Raw genomic sequence first — 20,823 nt, 5'->3', positions numbered from 1 at the left:
GCAGATATCTCTTCTCAAATTCCTCTTCTCAAATATCCTTCTGATATTGTTAAGCAGTCTTGTAGTCTTTTCTTTGCTCATTTGACACAGATGTTTGTGGCTGTCTTTCTCCTCATACTTACCTGGGCTGCCCTCTTGTGCATCCCCACTTTGTTCATGTCCTAGCATCCATTCCCAGCAGGTTTCCGTGTAAGATCGGATTTGCTCCAGGATGTGAAGAACTCTCATCTCCTTTTTGGCTTGTCCTTCATCTGGTTGTGAGAAGATAACATTGTGCAGTGCAGCATTTGCTCGCATTCTGGCATCTTTGAGTTTCTGGGACTCCTGAGGCTGCACATCTCGTTCTGCTTCATGTAGTATCTGGAGCAGTAGGGGTAAGCAACCAGACCTCCGCATTGCCTGACAACTTTCTTGAGAACTGGACATGGCAAGCAAAGTGCGTGACATGTCATCCTTGTCACGTGTGGCCAACATGGACAAAAGCCAGAACACAACCTCCGCCTACGGAGAATAAGATGGCACATGCTATTTAGTTATACTATTTGTGCAACCAAGCAGTCCAAAACATGTGGTCATCAGCTAAACAACACCCCATAGAAAAATGCTTTGTATTATATGTACCACCCTATAAACCATCTTTCACGTGATCTCTGCAACTGAATTAGGTGGAACCTTTCAATACAATAAACCCTGTCAAGTTCACCGCAACATCTTTAATGAATAGCATGCTTCAGATAACTTTGGTAGGGGCCAGTGTTTGTGTTAGGAATTTACAAATTCAGCTGAAAACACTTTGAAGTTGGGTTATCATGGAAAGTCTATTTCCAACTTCTAAAACAGTGAATCTGTTGCGTTATTACTATGTTAAAGTTGGGGATGAGTTGCAATTGAAGTATAATACGCTATAGTTAATACTCAGGCTTTAGCGGACAGATGCTGATGGTACCGTCTGTATTTTGACTGCTCTTACCTTATTTTCTGGCTGTGCTGAGCTGTCTTCAGGCTGGGGAATGTTCGGAGCATTAACCTTGTCTGTGGGCTCAAGACTTTCAATTATCTAATGTTAAGACATAAAGACTCCTTTACAAAGACATAATAGTTGTACTATGTGTTACAATGGGTATTGTTACTATAACATGCTGAGCCATGCTATGGTGTAGCTCAATGTCTGGTGGCTGGAAAGCAGTCAAGTCAAACATTTTTTTAGGATGCAAATATAGGCATAGATCTCCTAAGTATGTATTGCTTTCATTGCACCTCTTTTGGGCACCAGACTGATGTCTACACATTGGGGGCAGTTTCCGGGCGACGCCACCCTGACTTCTGTGGCTACCCCTAGCAGGATATCATCTCATCACTTGCTGAGGGGATTATCTCTGGCAGACAGCCAGGATCTGCAACCAGGGAGTGACTGCCATTGTTTTACTTTAATATCAGACCCAAGATGGTGTACTAATATGTTGTTTAAGTCAGTCCCCCCCAGTTCCTCCACTATAGACATTTACCCCGGCCAATCCCTGGAACTGATTTTGACCAGTAATAGATAGTGGAGGTTGGGACTCTATTGTATTGTTGTCTCTGGGGGCGGTTTGTACCCCAATATCTTGTTTTATGTTGATGTGTGCTTTGCTGGCTATATCCAGCCCTACACTGAGTCTCGGCTAGTTACTGGGAAACCGGGGAAAGAGTGTGTTGTCCCAGGCTAAGGAAGCACAAGTCAGCAGAGGTAGTCGGTCAGACTATCCAGCTCCATGACAATTATATCAATAAATTATTTTTCTCTCTTATCACCTGCTGACTTTCGAATATCTCCTTACTGCCAATTTGGACTCAGTCCTTAAACCTGACAAGTGGTCCAGCTTTTCATAATCTCCTCATCTGAGCACACAATGAGGCACCGTTTGACCCTATGCTGAACCTACAAAAACATGCTCTGAAATCAATAAATGTATACAATCTTAGGTTGGACCTCCCTTACCCCGCAGCATTCCTATTGGACCATCAAATATTCTTCTACCATTCTTATGTATTCACCAATGTATACCTTGCTCCAAAACTCAAAGTATCTCTGTGCAAAAGACCTTCTTTATACCCAAGCATACTGTATTTGTTTCTCTTTATAACTATTTGTCCTGGAGAATAAATTTAGACTTACCAATGGTTGTAACATAACAATAATAGATACCTGTCACCATTATTGAAAATCCTTCAGATGTTTCAAATACAGTATTACCTCTTGGACCTGATGATCCTTGCTCTCTACTCTCTTTACTTCTTCCAGCTGCTGTTCGATCTGCTCCAAACGAGAGGCTCGAATCTGAAAGGATTAAGTAAGTAGGACATAATTTCAAATTCAGAAAGGCGGATTCACCAACATTAATAAATAACACACTAAAAGCCCCAAAACAGACCCTGATTTTGTGTGCTTTCGCCAACAATCACAGGTGTGAAGGGCATTATATACTAGTCTTGTGCCTTTGGATTCATACAAATTGCAAATGTAATGAAATTTGTTGATTTCGTCAATTTATACAAATCTCTGAAAACAAGGCCAGACCCCCCACGAAACAGACAAAAACCGACCAAAAGCTACAAGTTTTCATCTGAATTTCGCGGGCTCGCTCTCTGAATGTTTTCCTACCTTCTCTGCCGGCCACTTCTGCTCCCATGTCTTGCATCTGAGCTGGAACCCTTGAGTGCCTGGAGCCTTTATTTATTTTGGTAATGGGAATCTTTGACATTTTGCCCTAATTGTGAACTTCCGCCAAAATGACAGACGTCCTCTCCCCTGATTGGAGGATCAGGACGTTACTGGAAGCTCCATCATCTTGGCAGAAGTTAGGGAGGTTACATCCACAAATAGAGACGAAGAGAGACGAAAGAAGAGAAAAAAGAGAGTATAGAGGAGAAAGGAGTAGATGTGGAACAAGACGATGTGAGACGTGGAAGTGGTTGGCAGAAAATTTAGGGAGATATTCAGAGAGCATGAGAGAGAGTGAACAAAAATTGAGATTGTGAGAGTAAATCTAACAAAGAATTTCGTTCCCGAATTTTAAATGGTCCCTGAAAAAATTATAAAAACTAAAAGTATTGCGTCTTGTTACTTTTAGTCCACCGTACATTGAATAAAAGCATATTAAAAATGGTATTCTTAATGAGTTTAGGGGGATTTCATTGACAATGTCCAAACGTCTCTGCATTTGGGTATTTACACAGGCTTTAGCTAAAGTTTTTAGTTCAGTTTTTAATTCAGTTGAATTTTTTGATTGTGGAAGACTTTCTATGCCTTTGCTGTCCCACTGAGATAAAATGTCCAATATTTTAATAAAATGGCAGGTCTGCTGAAAGTTTGCTTCATCCCTCTGCAGGAATATTACCATATCATTTCACCTTCCAGTTCATATGGCAGCAACCTATAAGTTCATGTAATATTTTCCCAACACAAAATATGACTATGACAATATTTTATATGATTAAAGATGTATGCAAGGAACTGTCAAGGTCTCTTCTTAGGATTATCTATCTAGACCAGCATCTTATCATATGTTGACTATGATGACTTGAGGTTTATTGACTAAAGCTGTTGACTTGGCAGTAGAGTTTCAACTTACACTACTATAGATTATGAAGTTCCAACCCCAGTGTTGGATTCTGCAAGAATCTAAACATAATTGAGATGACAAGTTTTGGAAAAAATAATTTGCCTGTGCAAATTAATGTGGACGACCTATGTCGACAACAAAATGCAATGATTGCTATTTTGGCCCATGGCAGAGAACGGGGGTATGATGCAATGTCCTAGCGCTTTGCTCAGAAGGACAGCTGGGCACTCACCTCAATTCCTGTGACCGCGGTTCTCACCATGAATTGTGCAGGCAAATTACAAGAAAGCACATAATACCCCAGAGCAAACATAATTTTTTACAGCACCTATAATTCACTTATACAGTGCTTTTGCTTCAGATGTACTCTTACCTGTGCTCTCTGCACCATCTCATCTGCTGTCCCAAATCTCTCCTCCAACACACAGCTCAAGTGTTCAGATTCAAACTCTAGCTGCTGCCGTATAAGATCAATCTGCAGAGAGAACTGAGAGCAGGTGAAAGGTACCAGGAGTGAGGAAGGTGCAATAGAGACACAGAAATGTACAAGAATAGCAGGGAGTAAAGTAGTTCTGATAAAACAAAGTGTGTTCGCACACCATCAAAATGACATACAAGAAGTCAGTGCCACAGCCATGGAAAATCAGTATCAACAATGTACATAAAACATGACAAAGAATAAGAACATAGATTTACGAGACTAGAAAATGCTCACAGTCTCGACATGTGGCAGCTCCTTCAGACGCTTGGACAGACTCTGAAGTTGTGAGTAGTACCAGAGTTTCTCCTTCTCCTCCTTTTCAATCTCCGCCAACAACAGTGCCCTGCAATGCCAGGCATATTAACTTCTTTTGTGCTAAAATATATACTGTATGACAGTGATTGTTAATGTGTGATGTCCATGTCACTGCTGATGCTTATGGCCATTTGTTTTTCAGACAGACCATATATGCTATATAACGGTAGTGAGCTTGCCAAGAAGGACCAGAAATGAAATAACTAAATGACTAAAAATAGTTACACATTCAACCTATGAGTCACAACGTGACCTCATTTTTCCCTTATTATAACTTATAGACTATATTACAATAACTAAATAACAAAGTCCTGCAAAGTAAATAACATTTTATGATGTGGATGTTTGCATTTTAAGATGTGAACGGTGGCACTCTTTAGATCTACTGTGATAGTTGCCCAAATAGCATCTCTTATAGGTTGTTTTAATACTCATGAGCCAAATAACAGACTAGCTGCTTTAAGCAAATGCCTATTATGTGGTTTGATTCAGTCAGCCATTAAACCAAGAAGTTGTAGCTTGATGCAATATAGTAATAAATAATGAGCAACTGTTGCCGACGTGAGTGATTATTGTCAATGTAACCTTTCTGTCTGCATTGCAAGTTACATTTCATGTCATATAGTTTGTTGTGTATAACAGACCTAACCTCACCTTTCCTTGTCCAATTCTATTTTAAGTTGCCCAGTCGATCTGGCCTCCTCCCTTCCTCTCTTCTGCGGGGTCTCTGACTGCAGTGGGGCTGCTCCGGATGGACAACCCATTATCTCAGAAACATCTGAACCAAGGGCAGGAGATGAATACTGGTTGTACAGGCCAGGCATATCACCCTGCAGAACTGGATGTACAATACAGACAGGGTAGTTTATATTACATACTAATGCAACTGCTACTTGATATGAAATAATGATGAAACAGTATTAGAACAGTTAAATAATTTAACGGACATCTTTCACCTTTTATTTGGTCAAACATTTCAGGCTGACATGATGACCCACCAACATCTTGTTCAAGTTTGTCTTGAAGATGTTTCAAAACCTCCTAGAACCAAAGACAGAAAAAAATCAAGTGTATTTTTGTATGTACCATACGTCCATGCCAGACTTGCAACAATGTTACACCTATGCAATAAATAGGTAAGGAAATCTCCCAAATGAGGTTTCTTTTTTCCCCAGCCTAATGATCTGTTATATTTCCCTGGGGAAAATTACCATGATATTACAGAATGTTACAGGGAAATCCGAAGATCACGATAATTTTCAGATTTGATGTGTTTTCCACATTGTATGGTTGTTTAACAAAAGTGAATGGAGAAAGAGGTATGTCTTCATAACCCAAAACAATAAGTAGGACTCTTTGCGCCCTTGTGCTTTACTAGGAATAGGGAGAATATATATGGAGGAACAATATTTCCATATCTACTGCTGTCTTCCTGTAGGCCAGGGCCACTACTATCTGCAAATGAAAGTGATATATATTGGTCTCATCTGACAACTATTTGGTAAATGCAAAGACAGAATCTTTACATATTCCCTTAAATAATTCTGCTGCTCATTAAATGTCAGCATTTCAGGACAATGTCCCGACTTGAGGTCACATCAATAAATATTAGAAAGATTCAGTTGTCTTGAAAACAACCCAACCTTGCCCTAGTACCACTTGTCACTTTAGTATGTAAAGAAGGGTCCTTAAAACCAATTAAAGTAATGGAGGGGATATCTGAGATATGCTAATCAACAAAAACTTTTCAACAGCCTCTGTAATACCATCCAACATAGATTCAGAATAGCCACATGCTTAGGCATAACTAAGACAAGACCACAGACTGATTTAGGTTGAGTCTTTACATCAGGCAAACTAAAAGGATTGAATGGTTGTTGTCTGCCATCAAATTCTGTTTTTTCTGCTTTAGTACACTTCTTTTGTTACTTGGTCAGTGTAGGGTAAAGAATGTTGCACATTTTGCTAATTAAGGAACATGATAGCAAATTTATTCCATGTTGGTTTTGTGGCCTTGTGACTGAACACAAGGACATGTCACACTGCACTGGGCTCTTGTGTTCTTATAGGGTAGCCTGCAAGCTTTTCATGCATGGTGCTTGGCTAGGCTTAAACATAACATGCTAGTTGTGTGCCTCTTTATCATGAATAAACACTGACACGCATTATGCTTCATAATAAGAGGTTGAAATTCCTGCTAAGTGACCCATGGCTATTACAATGTATGTTTCGCTGCCATCTACAGTCCACCATCCTTCACCTTCATATCAGATGTGTCATGTTCAAGCCGGCTCAGTTGGCTGCTGTTATCCTGCAGCTCCCTCCTGAGGTGAGAATTCTCCTTCTTCAAGTCTTCCACCTGGCGGACCAGCTGGTCATATGAGGCTGCCGTGCCAACAAGCCCAACTCTCGCACACACCTGCATGGAACACAGGACATGCACAGCCATGAGTAAAACCAGAATATCGTAAGGAAGAAACACACATGTTTTAGATGACTTCCATCTTCGCAGGCTCCTTGGACAAGCATTACAACATATAAAACATCCCAAATATTTCAATAACTATATTTTATATTTGTTATTAAAGCATGAATATGACAAATGTTGGACAGTAGGAAGTTGTTCTGCATACAGTTTGGTTAAAAAATAAAAAAATAAAAAATTATATATATATATATATATATATATATATACACACACACCGGTATATGCCTTTTAAAAACATTTAGAACAGGAGTACAATGTCAAAACACAAGGATGTTCTCTGTCCCTGCTTTATCTGTGTAAAGAACATAGAAGAACATATTACCGTAATCACTATTTTACAAGCAAGTACAGAATCTGTTAATTTGTGCATGCTTCTGCCAGAGAAGGGATTATTTTTGCAGCACTACAAGTTTGATGTCACTGTGTGTGGATAAAGAACCGAGGTTGCCCCCCCCCACACCTCATTTGAAAGCTGTACAACCAATCAGACCTACTGGAGACAGAGTTGTTTTCATGGCAACAGTCTTTCAGAATCAACTCTTCCAAGCTGTAGCAGGAAAATGAAACCCAATGACGCGAATAGCATTACTATGTGACAGACAGGAAAATCTTTTGGCACAAAGAAAGATCCAAACAAGAATAAAATACTCATGCCAGGAACCTTTGCAATGAGAACACTGGGGATGACCCTGTGATAGGATAAAATAACCTACCAAAGGCAGTGTGGGAGTAAAAAAAAAAAGCTCCATTCTCAGGATTAGGCAACAACGGGATGTGTGGAGAACATTTCACTAAATAGCTCATCTGCACCAGTGACCACACATATCATGTCAGTCTGGTGTCCTTGTATGGACACTTTGCTTATCCCAATGGTGGATCCAGATCCTGATCTCTGGAGGTTCGCCCACATTAACACACACACCAAGACACTCAAGGTAACACACGCAGGCAGTAACCGACCCATACAACTGACCTATACACACACTAACACAAATGCATCCAGACACTCACTCCAAGACACATATGCTAACATACCCAGACACACTAACATAACGTACACAAACATGCACACTACCATACCCTGACAGACAGATCTCCCCCAGGCTTACCCCTGCACATTCTACAATTACCTAATAGACCTTCCACAGATTTATTAGAGTCCTAGATATCCCCTACTGTCAACCTCAAATAGGTCACTGAAGAGAAGTCCCTCATAAAATTATTATACCATCAGCTCTCACAAAGACACCCTCACAATAAGGCTGCATTACCCTTAGTTAGGATGAACATACACATTTATGTGTATTAATAATAAACATATTGTAGATCGAGAACCAATCCAGTCACTCTTTCGAAGTCAATGTTGATTGATATTTTTTAATCATTTGAAGATTAGCATTTGTTCTTTCATGAGTCCTATCAAAAATGGACTGGGCAACAGTAGAGCATTCCCTAAAGGAAAACCAGAGGAATTCTGGACATGATGAATTTGAGAACCATAGTCTTCCAATCACACAGCTTGCTGACTTTGGTAACAAAATGGCGCTCCAAGTGTCCACTGCAGACTTCGGGTGAGAGAACAGAAGTGCCAGTGGAGACACAGACCTCTCAGCATCACATGAGACCACTGGACATCCCCTATCATAGTAATCATGCAATTTGACTTTTTATTTGATATTATTTGTTTTATTTTAGCACACAGAACATAAGTTGTGGTGGGGTAAAGGTGATGGAAAACCCCTCCACTTAAAATTAAGGGGGTAGCAGAGGCACTAATTAACACACCTAAGAACTTTTGGGTACCCGGGGACTGCCCCTTGACATCAGGAGGAAATGGGCGGGGAATGGGGTATGTTGGGACCCCGCTCCCGCGACCCAGAGGATTCAGGATTGACCCAGAGAATTAGATTAACAAAGATCACATTTTTGCCTCCATAGTAACTTTATACATGAATCCCTTGAAGCAAATGTATGCTGTACTAGACAGCATTTACAGAGCTCAGGACAGAGGTGCAGGTGCCAGATCACCACTCATCACAGCTGTTTCATCCTTAACGGGACTCATCAGCATGAGGTTTGATACTGGCTTATAGGTTGAGGCTTAGTGCATATATAACAGCTGTCAGGGAGCAGTCATCCGGCTTTTGCTGATCTGTCCTGAGCTCGGTTTAAAGGCTGTCTAGTATAGTATAGTATACATTTGCTCCAAGTATTGGGACACCCCTCCTAATTATTGCGTTTAGGTGTTTTGGCCACACCATTGCTAACTAGTATATAAAACCAAGCACATAGGCAGCCATCTCCGTCTACTAACTTTGCCATGTTTAACCCCTTCAGGCTCAGCGGTTTTCATAACCAAAGGACAAAAAATATTTTTGCCATTTTTATCATCTGTTTATTAAACTATGATTCTCCTTTTCCATATTTATTGGAAAAATTATACATCTTGTTCAGGAGAAGGAGGGCCTTCTTTTAAAGAATACACAACACATATATGTGATGGTCAGGTATCCACATAAATTTGGTGACATAGTGTACATACAGGCCGAATGCCTGGCCAGCAGTCAGTGGCACCTCGTACGTAGTTCTACTGCCGCTTGTGCAGCCAATCAATGCTTTAACGTGCAACCACATGCTGCAAAAATAGGAGAGTGTATCATGGGGCTGCATGTATTCATCGACCTTAAAGTGTCATCTCCAGTCTATTGCTGCATACATAAATACAAATAAATGAAGCCACAGCTTCGCACATACATGCATGCAGCATGTATAGGTTTAATTCAAGAACTCTACATAGGCCTGCATTGAGACTGTACTGGCTCATGGACTCACACGCCCTGGCTGGTGCCCTCACTTGAGAAACATCTGTGCCAGATGGAGCAGAAAGATCTGTTCTTAAATAGCAAATACGGTAATACAGAGCAAACATGCTCATAAACACTGCAAGCTTACCTAAAACACGTCTCTAAATTTGAAATTGAATTTTTGCACTGACTTGGGTGCAAAGTCTTAGCAGTGACGGGGGGGGCAGAAGTCTCCAGTCTACTGCCCTGCTTCTGGGAGATCGGGGGAAGGTGAAAGAATAAATGACAAATGGAAGAAAGGCGACAATGCAAGCAATGTTTATGTTTGTTGTGTGCACAGAGCGTGTGCATGTAAGAAAGTACTTGTTAAAGTCCTGTTGAAACTTGTATCTAACTGCTTTCCCTTCTCACCGTCACTAATTCAAATTTAGGTTGCAATATTAGCCCAAGTGAATGAGTTTATCATTCCGCCATTAGCTGAAAATGTTACTTTGTAGAAACCAGCTAAGATTTATTTTTGTTCTATGTTTATGTGTTAATGTGTTTACACTACACGTTTTTTTTTACAGTGTTTTTTTTAAACATGATACATATGGAGGTAGTTAATGGTGCATCATATCACCCTCATGCATCATTGTAAATAACGTAAATGCAAGCAAACTACATCTAAATGTGACATTTTGCTGCACTTTAGTCATTAATGTCATATTACTATATCATTCACTTTGTGTAAATGTACTTCATTTCTAATATTCTGTTGCTGTAATCTCTTTTAGCATCATCATGACATCATATTTAAATGTGCCGTTTCATGTACTGTAATGAATTTTTGGTATGTAAGACAGCATTAGAAGCATCAGTCCTAGTACTGTGGAATATCCAGAATTATTGGATTGCCAGAATTATTTCTTTAGCCATGTAAAGCTTAAGCACATGCATGAATTTTGCTGGGAACACCTAATTAAAATGTGACAGAAAAGCAGGCACTGACTTCTACCGTAAAAACTAAAAAGGCTTCCAAAATGTTACCGTGTTTTTTTTTACTTGGTCACAAATTTAGAGAAAAGCCTAAAATATGAGCTCACCTAAGGTTTATTTGGCTTAAAATTTTGCAATTGGTTGGACCAGCGTACTCTTGAAGGAAGAAGACTGCAGTGGGGTTATGTGACCCAACATTACATGATCCTGCAGTGAAATAAGGTGTTCCACACAACTCTGACCATAGTAAGGGTGTGAGGTAGTGATGTATGAGGTTCTGATGTGTGAGGTAATGAGGTAGTAAAGTGTGATGTGTGAGGTAATGAGATAATGAGGTAGTAAGGTGTGATGTATGAGTTTGTGATGTAGTAAAGTGGCAAGGTGTCATTGATACAATGGAGTACATTCTAGTGTTAGTGTGTGTGAGGGAGTTTGTATATACAGTTGTCTTACAGTAAGTATGTATGTGTGTAATTATGGGGAAACGGCTTTTTGATCCAAGGAGAAATCTGACTGCCATTTTGGGGTCAAGAAGGAATTTTTCCCCTGGTTAGTGCAAAATTGGAAAGAGCCAAACTGGGGGTTTTTGCCTTCTTTTGGATCAACAGCAACAAATTAACAGATATAGGAAAGGCTGAACTTGATGGACGCATGTCTTTTTTCAGCCTATATAACTATGTAACTATGTTATAGTGAGTGTGTGTGCTAGCATGTTCGTTCCTTGGGAGAGAGGACCCACTCATCTGTACCCCCACCCCGGGCGAGTAGGTGCCAGCAGACCCCTGCTTAAAAGGACACAACTGTTCACAATGCTAAATCCCACAGGGGGACATGGGTATGACCTGTTATTCACTTCCAAAAAGTTACCTACTGGCCAAATCAAGTGTTTTAAAACATTAAAATAACAAATATAAATATATTTCTATAAATTTAATGAAAAATAAAACATTAAAATATCAGTTTCAAAACTATGATAATATTCAAATCTTCAAAAGCTCCTCCATTTGGCCGAGCCACTAGTCATGAGTCTTCACTCTCTTATTTAGAAACGTATAGCTTGTCACGAAATAAAAACATTTCTTCCTTGTAATTTGCCATTTTTTCCTGTTATAAAGTATTTCCTCGAAAAGTATTTAGTCCCCAGCCTCATCCCTGCATGTTTAATTCCCTCACTGCATTAATCTATACCACTTCTGCTGGGAGGCTATTCCACTTATCTACCACCCTCTTATTCATGTAAAACTCCATGAAATTATATCTAGGTTTTAGAAAGCTGTGGTTTTAGATCTTTTTCTCCTCATTTACGTGTGTGGTGTGAAGACACAATTACCGTGTCTGATATTGTCTCCACTGTCCACATAACGCTTAGCTGCTTGGCTAAGCATCTATAAAACTACTGATAGATGGGCTATATGTTTGTTATATACTACTTGTTATGTCCTGTACACCCATACAGCTCCACAGAATATGATGGCACTATATAAAACAATAAATAATAATAATACGGTTATAGATGGGGCTAAGGTAAATCAGTGGCCCAAGAACCCAATCTATGTTTTAATTAAAGAGCCATACATGGCTGCACGACTACTAGCTGCTGCATAATCCGGCGCATTCGCCTACATTGCTTTGATTATGGTATGGGTTTTATTTCTATTGAACCACAACTTCCCCCCATGCTTTAGCCTCCTGGGCTGTCACAAAGTGACTGATTTGAATCAGTCCTTGCATGAAAGCACACTGACACTAATGATGCGTTGATGTGAAAGCCATGACTACCTTAAGGCAGTAATGGGCTGTTGTACTAGAAGAGCTTCAGATAATGCCCCCCTCCCCCTTCTTAAACTAGATCTGACCATAAACCAGAATAACTCACATCGTCTCCCAGTATCAGAAAAAGCTCTACCAAACAAACCTAATGTTGGCAAAACAAACCCGTACATTTTGCTGATTCAGTAGCAGTGACCGTACATCCATCTTTTAAAAGAACATTCACTATAGGTTGGAATAAATATTTATTTTGCGTGCCGTTGTCCCCCACCCCTGTGTGTCAGCAAACTATGCGTGTCTCTCCAGAAGCATGAGGTTGGTTTGATCATGCATGAAGACATATAAAGGGCTGGCACAAGCCAGGATTTAATGACCATCTGCGGCACACGCACAAGTCAATGAGTTTGCTTAAATTAGCTGTTTATAGGAATAACCCTCTGGGATTCAAGGGCTCATTATGAACAGTGCTGTGCCCTGAAGGGCAAAAGACACAAGTAGACAAAAGGAGAATGCAAAAAGAGTTTGTGTGTAAAATAAAGGGTCATTTACAAAGTGCAGTCAATACAATAGTCAGACACTTGACACCGGTAGTGGGACAGATAGAAGACTAAACAGCAACAGCCACTGGTGCTATACGGAGCCATGGAGTCTTGTATGTGTAAGTGGCCTCATATAACAACTCAGGTCAGCTTATTGTATATATAGCCAGATGTAGGCCTACAGTAGACTTACATCTGGCTATGTACATTAAACCGACCTGGGAAGCAGATATATATACAGTGGATATAAAAAGTCTACACACCCCTGTTAAAATGTCAGATAAATCACGATAGAGACTTTTTCCACCTTTAATGTGACCTATAACGTAAACAATTCAATTGCAAAACAAGCTGAAACACTCACAATAACCCGGTTGCATAAGTGTGCACACCCTTAAACTAATACTTTGTTGAAGCACCTTTTGATTTTATTACAGCAGTCAGTCTTTTTGGGTAGGATTCTATTAGCATGGCACATCTTGACGTGGCAATATATGGCCACTCTTCTTTGCAAAAGCGCTCCAAATCTGTCAGATTGCGAGGATATCTCCTGTGCACAGCCCTCTTCAGATCACCCCACGGATGTTCAATTGGATTCAGGTCTGGGCTCTGGCTGGGCCATTCCAAAATGTTCATATTCTTCTGGTGAAGCCATGCTTTTGTGGATTTGGATGTGTGCTTTGGGTCGTCGTCGCGCTGAAAGGTGAACTTCCTCTTCATCTTCCTAACGGACGCCTGAAGGTTTTGTGCCAAAATTGCCTGGTATTTGGAACTGTTCATAATTTCCTCCACCCTGACCCGGTTCCAGCTGAAGAAAAACAGCCCCAAATCATGATGCTGCCACCCCCATGCTTCACTGTGGGGATGGTGTTCTTTGGGTGACGTGCAGTGTTGTTTTTGTGCCAAACATACCTTTTGGAATTATGGCCAAAAAGTTCAACATTGGTTTCGTCAGACCATAACACATTTTCCCACGTGCTTTTGGTGGGCTTGATGTTTGTTTTTGCAAACTTCAGCCGGGCTTGGATGGGTTTTTTTTGTAAGAAAAGGCTTCCATCTTGCCACCCTACCCCATAGCCCATTAATATGAAGAATACGGGAGATTGTTGTCACATGTAGCACACAGCCTGTACTTCCTGCAGTTCCTTTAATGTTGCAGTAGGCCTCTTGTAAGCCTCCCTGACCAGTTTTCTTCTCGTCTTTTCATCAATTTTGAAGGGAGGTCCAGTTCTTGGTAATGTCTCTGTTGTGCCATATTGTCTCCACTTGATGACTGTCTTCACTGTGTTCCATAATATATCTAATGCTTTGAAAATTCTTTTGTACCCTTCTCCCGACTGATATCTTTCAACAATGAGATGCCTCTGATGCTTTGGAAGCTATCTGCGGACTATGGCTTTTGCTTTGAGATGCAACTAAGCAAATGTCAGGTAAATCCTACTAGAACAGCTGAACTTTATTTGTGATTAATTAGAGTCACTTTAAATGATGGCAGGTGTGTAATGACTTCTATTTAACATGAGTTTGAATGTGATTGGTTAATTCTGAGCACAGCCACAGCCTCAGTTATAAGAGGGTGTGCACACTTATGCAACCAGGTTATTGTTAGTTTTTTTTTCTTTTTTCCCCCTCAAAGATTTCAGCTTGTTTTGCAATTGAATTGTTCACGTTATAGGTCACATTAAAAGTGGACAAAGTTCTGACATGATTTATCTTTGTCTCATTCTTTAAAATCACAAGAACCTGGCAGGGTGTGTAGACTTTTTATATCCACTGTATATGTATGTTTGCAACATATATATTCTAAACAAATCACGCACTAACAGGTCTTCTTCGCAAATAAAGATTAATAGTTTATTCCCAGAAACTTCTGCTACAGTTCGCTACAGTTCTTGAGCTCAATAGAGCTTGATGAGAGTACATGGGTTCCACAGCCCAATCTCGGGCAGAGTCGGCTCTAGGCTTTGGTCCTTAGTGAATCTCCTCCTGCGTATGCATATGCTGGTACTGGTATCCTTACCTGCTCAGCACCCAAGGCAGCCATTAGCTCATCTGTATGGTACGACAGACCTCGGACTAAAGCAGAACCTCTTATCGTAACGAATGTTCAACAATACCAAAATACTAGAGAAAATGGTGCCCTCTGATGAGCTTTTTCCTGGGCTGCATTCGGGATCTATTATATTCCAGCAACCCAAAAGAATTAACTCTACAATGGTTGTATTTAACTTCAAAAGTGCACAATGGAAGTCTAGACAATTTGAATGCATTGTTATGTTTCGCTTTTCTTGACGTTTTCTACTCTAGCCTCCATCTGCTAGCAGATCCTAATTATTGAGCCTGTGCTCAGACATTTTGTGCCAGTGTTCCCTGGGTAGCTCCAACCAAATAGAAAAGATGTGTTGCTCCCGGCAGCCAAACAAGGAACGCATTATATAAGCGTCCGCTCTCTGACACTGCCCACACCCCTCCCTCTGTGTTCTACTTCCCAGGCACTCCTCTGACGGCAGAATATTTACAGGAGGAACCATTAGGCCATCCAGGGACCACTAAATGCATATGAAAAAATGTAATCCGTGTGCATTTGCGTTAATTGAAAGCAGGAAAAAGCTGAATATTTCAGCACATTGGACAGATCCTGAACTGGTTGGGGAATATTTTCACATTAAAAGGCATTAGGCTATCATATGCTTGTGTACAGTAGGTCAGCAGTGCTGCTATTTAGATTAATAAACACTACATTACATTAACCATTGTATAGATATTTGAAAGATAATAAAGTAACAGTAAACTCGGAAGAATGAGGCTCTCCTTATGTGTCAGTATTTCTTATATTTGTTACTGTTATTAATTGTATATTGTTTTATATTTTAGTGGCACAGACAATATTGTAATATCCTGTTTGTAATAGTGTTATAGTGCCTGCCGGTGATTAAAGTAAAATGTAATAATGATAGATAGATAGATAGATAGATAGATAGATAGATAGATAGATAGATAGACAGATAGATAGATAGATAGAATAGAATGGGTCTGCATTTATATGACAGACCCCAAGGGAATAATAACCAAGCTGCATTCTCCAAAAGTCATAAGGTCAGGATAAGGCTGCTGTCACAGCCAGCTCTCTTGGTCCCACTGATTACTGAAGGATGAATCCTTGCTCCTAGTATTATTAACCCATTTGTCCACAGCTTTCCATTTAAGATTAAAGTATTCCTAAGGTCCATCGATATTCTATATCACAAAGGTTTGGTTCAAATTTGTAGTTCCTCGCTTGACAAATGTCCTGGGTGTCACTGCTAGAACATCAACTAGAAGTCAGTGACATGTTCCACTGAGAACAAAGAACCTCACATAGACAGTCAGTGAACATAACAGTAGGTGGAACGCATGAGGAAGCACACGGAAATTACATGAAACCCACAATACTGTAGCGATATGCACAAAGTAGTGACATTTAAAGAATAAAAGAAAAGCAAAGACTACAGCAAGTGATTGTGTGTATATATATATATATATATATATATATATATATATATATATATAGTATCTAAGTAGTTACATCACAGTAAGCATTGGTAACACAGCAATAAGAACACCAAGTTACACAAAGAATCTAAGCTGATTCCAAAATGGCTCAAAAGCCTTCGAACAAATCTGTGTACAAAATCCACAGAAGCCACAACACTGCATCTAGATTGTTGAAAAACACACTAAACAAAAACAACAAACAGCAATGTAAACCACGATAAAATCCGGGCACACATCATAATGCATAGGATTTCTATGGTAAACACAAAAAGCATAACACACCCAAGGCCTAAGCAGGAAGCATAAGATTCACCTGACGTAAGATACAAGGATAAATATAAAGCAAACACGTCAGACACAAGGCAATCTGTCAAAAAGAAGCAATGAAACCAGGTCCACACCTGCAGTATATACTTAAGATTCTGTAAATAGGAAACACCATAGGGTACACATAGTGCAGATATATCATTATACGTTTCCTTTATTCATAACTTAAACTACATATAATACAAGCCATTCTGGTATTGGAAGTATGTGGAAATCTAAAATAGTGGAAGAACGCTGATTCAAAACTAAAAACCCAGATTAAACTGCTGATGACAATGTAAACCAAGATACAATAAGGGCACACAACATAATGCATAGGATTTGTATGGAAAATGCTAAATTGTGTGAGATGCAGAAACTCACAGAAGGGCAGATCTCCTCACTGGTCAGCAACATATTAAAATGAAAAATAAAAACCCAGTAAGATAATAACAAAAGGCAACAAATTGTTTGTGATTGAGATGCTAACCCCAGCCCTTACGAGTAAGCATTAATGTGGAATAATCACTGTGCACCTGGAGATAGAACACACATCAATATCAGTTTTAATAATGTATTTCCAAGCTGCACTCAGCAGTCGTACAACACACCGCAGAGAAATGAAAAGGAAATATATTGTGTGTCTCATAGATGTGTTGTCTAAATATACTTTATCTGCTGCATCATGGGCTGTATAAAGACTAGCATGCCCTAGCATGTCTTCTCCTGTAAATACTATCCCTTACTGTTTTTATATATGTGAAGGTTCCTGCCACATTATACAAAAGTCCTCACTTTCAGGATCACATCTTCTGGCCTTCAAGGTGAAGCTTACAACAGGGACATGTAAGCTGGCATTATTTGCAACATTTTGGCACCATTGCTATGCAGAGTGACTGATGTAGAGTTTGGCAGCAGAGGGCCACCTGGCTGTGTTTGCTCCTTAGGCTACATGGTGACAAACCATCCCCTGGCATAAAAGTATATGTCAAAGTTGATTACTAAGGGTATTTGGGAGTTAACATTTTGAGCTTTAGCTAAGACTATACTGAAATGCAAGTCATCCTGGGTGGACTTCAAGGACTCTTTGGCTGCACTCTGTAAATACAGGACCCGTTAGGATGTCCAAAGCTGGACACTGATTTACCTCAGTAAAAAATTCATCCAAGGCTGAATTCAGGACAAATCATTAGTGTGTACCTATTTCAGCTTGTCGGGGCAGGGTCTCAGTCATGGAGCTGCAGAGGGTGCAGCTGTATAGGGAATAACCTAAGCCGGACTCATGTTACTATGTTATGATATATGCCTGATGTCTCTACATGGCTGTGGTTTATGGTTGTAAGGTATGGCAGCATGTAGAGTATTTCATGTGTATTGATGGCTGCAAGTGATCAGAAAAGGATAACAGTGGCCTAAATGCATGACAAAGATCAACAGGGAGCTGATGTGTGACGGGTAGCAAGAGAACAGGTTCATATTAAGCTGCAAATTTAAAATAGTTGTGCTCACTCAAGTCAACTCAATATTGACTACCCACTGAAACTAGCATGACCCCACGTCAAGTTAGCTTTAATAAAGCCCCAAGTAACTTGCTCTTCAAATGAGAATCCATTTTGATACCTGTTTCTATATTTAACTCTTGAGGTAACAAGGATAAAAGTATATTAAAACACTCTGAATATACAAGTATTCACGAAGCACAAATAAACAAGCTAAGCCTTTCAACTACGCAGTCACAAAAAGCAGTAAAGTTCACAATGGTAACAAAATACAATAAGGAAGCATAAAAGGTTAATAAAATTATAAAATTAAACACTCAAAAGAAAAATATAAGACATATACAAGAAACTAGGTGTAGAGCAAGTAATCCCAAATAAAACAACAATCTAAGAAAGAGGATACAGCTCAGTGGCTGAGGTTAGGTTGGGCCAGTCCCTTCGGCAGGAGCCAAGCCAGCTGGAAACTATGTTTCCTTTGGTTAAGGAGTCCACCTTGGCTCACCAAGTCAACAGTTAGGCCCAACAAGACTCAAAAACCTGGTGGCTCTTTCACCGATCCAGAAATTATTCAGCTAAACACAGAAAAAGTAACACGGATAGGGAATGGGGAAATACCTCCAGTAATTATGAATCCCCATAAAAAATACAGAATTTGCTTTCCCCAAACTCAATAAAATGATCTCTATTACCACTGAAATAACACGTTCCTAGCCACAGACCATATGCACGCCTGCTGGACTAGACAAACAATGGGAATTTACATCACAAAACATTAATTTGCAGAACAGCCACCAAATCTTGGATAACCGCCAGCTGTAAAGGTCCCAGCACTTAACAATTCTGTTCTGTCATTCAGGACCACTGTTGTGCGTTACTGTTGTATGACATCATTTTTATATTAGGGAAAATCTTAAACAATAATAAAATGATATGACATTTGGTGTCACCTCTGTTATCCACAGGAACTGAGTGGTTGCCATTTTGCTCTGATAATCCCAAAACCCGTGTATAGTCTCATACATTTGAAATGTTTATTTTTAGTTCATACCTCCATTCTTGACGCAGGAAGGCAGCTCAATGACAACACAAAGCGTAGTCCACAATAAGCTTCATTCTGGAGGAGAACAAACAACAGATTGTGTAAGTGCTAAAAACTGTGAGATTCTAGGTAAGAGAAAATATTTCAAAAGGGAAGCCGAAGTGCATTTCAGTATACCTGTGTATGTCTTCTTGGCCTTCCTATAACCACGGGGCTGTCCAATCCCTTACTACCAAAAGCTATATCATCTCTCTGTTATTTCAGGCTACACTCAATTGTATCTAAGAAAGCAACACCCACCGTTACATCCTTTAGAGCATTTAACTGCAACTTCCAAGTATTTCTTTCTTTTCATTCAATCTTTGTGGTTGTTCATTGCTATTCTAGACACACATACGTCTCTGTGACCGGACCTCCCTGCTATTCATAAGCCCCCTAACCTGCCTCCTTCTTTGCCCTCCAGCTCCCAAAAACACTTACTCAAGTCCCTGTCAGGTATATTGTTTCATTCCAGATATCCTTCGACAAGCAAACACCCCGCTGCCATTTCCCACTTCTCAATCAAATAAACAGATACACAGTTCAACTCTCTTTCTATTTCCATACATACAAATATTGTTCCTCCAATTTTGTCAGTGATCATCCCTACACTCTGCTGTCCAGCCCTGACCCTGTACCTGCAGCTGAGTATTAATCTCCATTCGTCACCTCTGGATTTCTTTGTTTACAATATATCCATTCCATCATATGCAAGTAACAATACAACCAACGCCATTATCCTCAAATCCTCTATTTCCCACTAACCCCCCCCTTCAGCTCACATACATTACACATTATATTCCCAGCCACAAAGCACGAGCTCTCGACTCCATTATTATGTCTTAGATTGAGCCGTATCCAGATAATGGAGAGGAAGATGAATTGAAAAAAAGGAAAAACAACAAGAAGGCAAAAAGCATGATCAACCCATAAATATTACCTTTATCATCCATATGCTAAAAACATGTTGAGAATATTATAACTATTCACCTGCTGCAAAAAACAGGAAGGATGCTTTGAGATCCTGAATTTACAGCCTCCTCCATGGAATATTTCTCTCCCTTTCTCTCCCTCCTCCTATGTCTGACTCCCCACAATACCCCTCCCTGTATCCTTCAATCCCTCCTCTCTTCCTTAGTCTGTATCCCCTCCTCTCTTGCACTGTCACTACCCTTCTCTATCATAATAATCCTCCATCAGCCTTACTGTATCCCCTGCCTCACCCTGTAGCTAGCCATTCCCTCTCCACAAAGCATCTGCCTCCGCCTTCTTCTCTGTATGTGCATCCCTTGTTCCATTCTCCTTTGCCTGTCTCTCACAATGCATTGACAAATGTATTTATATTTTATGTTTTTTTCAGTTTTTTCAATGTCTCCAATACATCACTTTTCTCTTGCATCTCTATGCCCATTTATTCTAAATGTATATG

General features: G+C 39.9%; 1 protein-coding gene across 1 annotated transcript in view; it reads right to left on the bottom strand.

Annotated features, from left to right (window-relative positions):
- The window catches only part of APC2 (APC regulator of WNT signaling pathway 2), a 29,549-nt gene extending 9,080 nt beyond the window's left edge, over nt 1-20,469 (bottom strand). Inside the window, exons 1-10 of the mRNA XM_053464769.1 lie at nt 20,385-20,469; nt 19,365-19,430; nt 6,659-6,817; nt 5,355-5,439; nt 5,053-5,236; nt 4,318-4,426; nt 3,976-4,089; nt 2,234-2,317; nt 971-1,057; nt 123-501 (exon numbers count right to left, since the gene is read on the bottom strand). Of these exons, the coding sequence (XP_053320744.1) occupies nt 123-501; nt 971-1,057; nt 2,234-2,317; nt 3,976-4,089; nt 4,318-4,426; nt 5,053-5,236; nt 5,355-5,439; nt 6,659-6,817; nt 19,365-19,370 (1,207 nt within the window). The 5' untranslated portion in view covers nt 19,371-19,430; nt 20,385-20,469. The remainder of the gene's footprint in view (nt 1-122; nt 502-970; nt 1,058-2,233; nt 2,318-3,975; nt 4,090-4,317; nt 4,427-5,052; nt 5,237-5,354; nt 5,440-6,658; nt 6,818-19,364; nt 19,431-20,384) is intronic.
- Between the last annotated feature and the right edge of the window lie 354 nt (nt 20,470-20,823).

Source organism: Spea bombifrons, chromosome 1 (genome assembly GCF_027358695.1).
Source record: "Spea bombifrons isolate aSpeBom1 chromosome 1, aSpeBom1.2.pri, whole genome shotgun sequence".
In the NCBI taxonomy this organism is placed as follows: Eukaryota; Metazoa; Chordata; class Amphibia; order Anura; family Pelobatidae; genus Spea; species Spea bombifrons.
The sequence above is the reverse complement of the archived record's forward strand: the minus strand, read 5'-3'. Positions and strand labels throughout refer to the sequence as shown.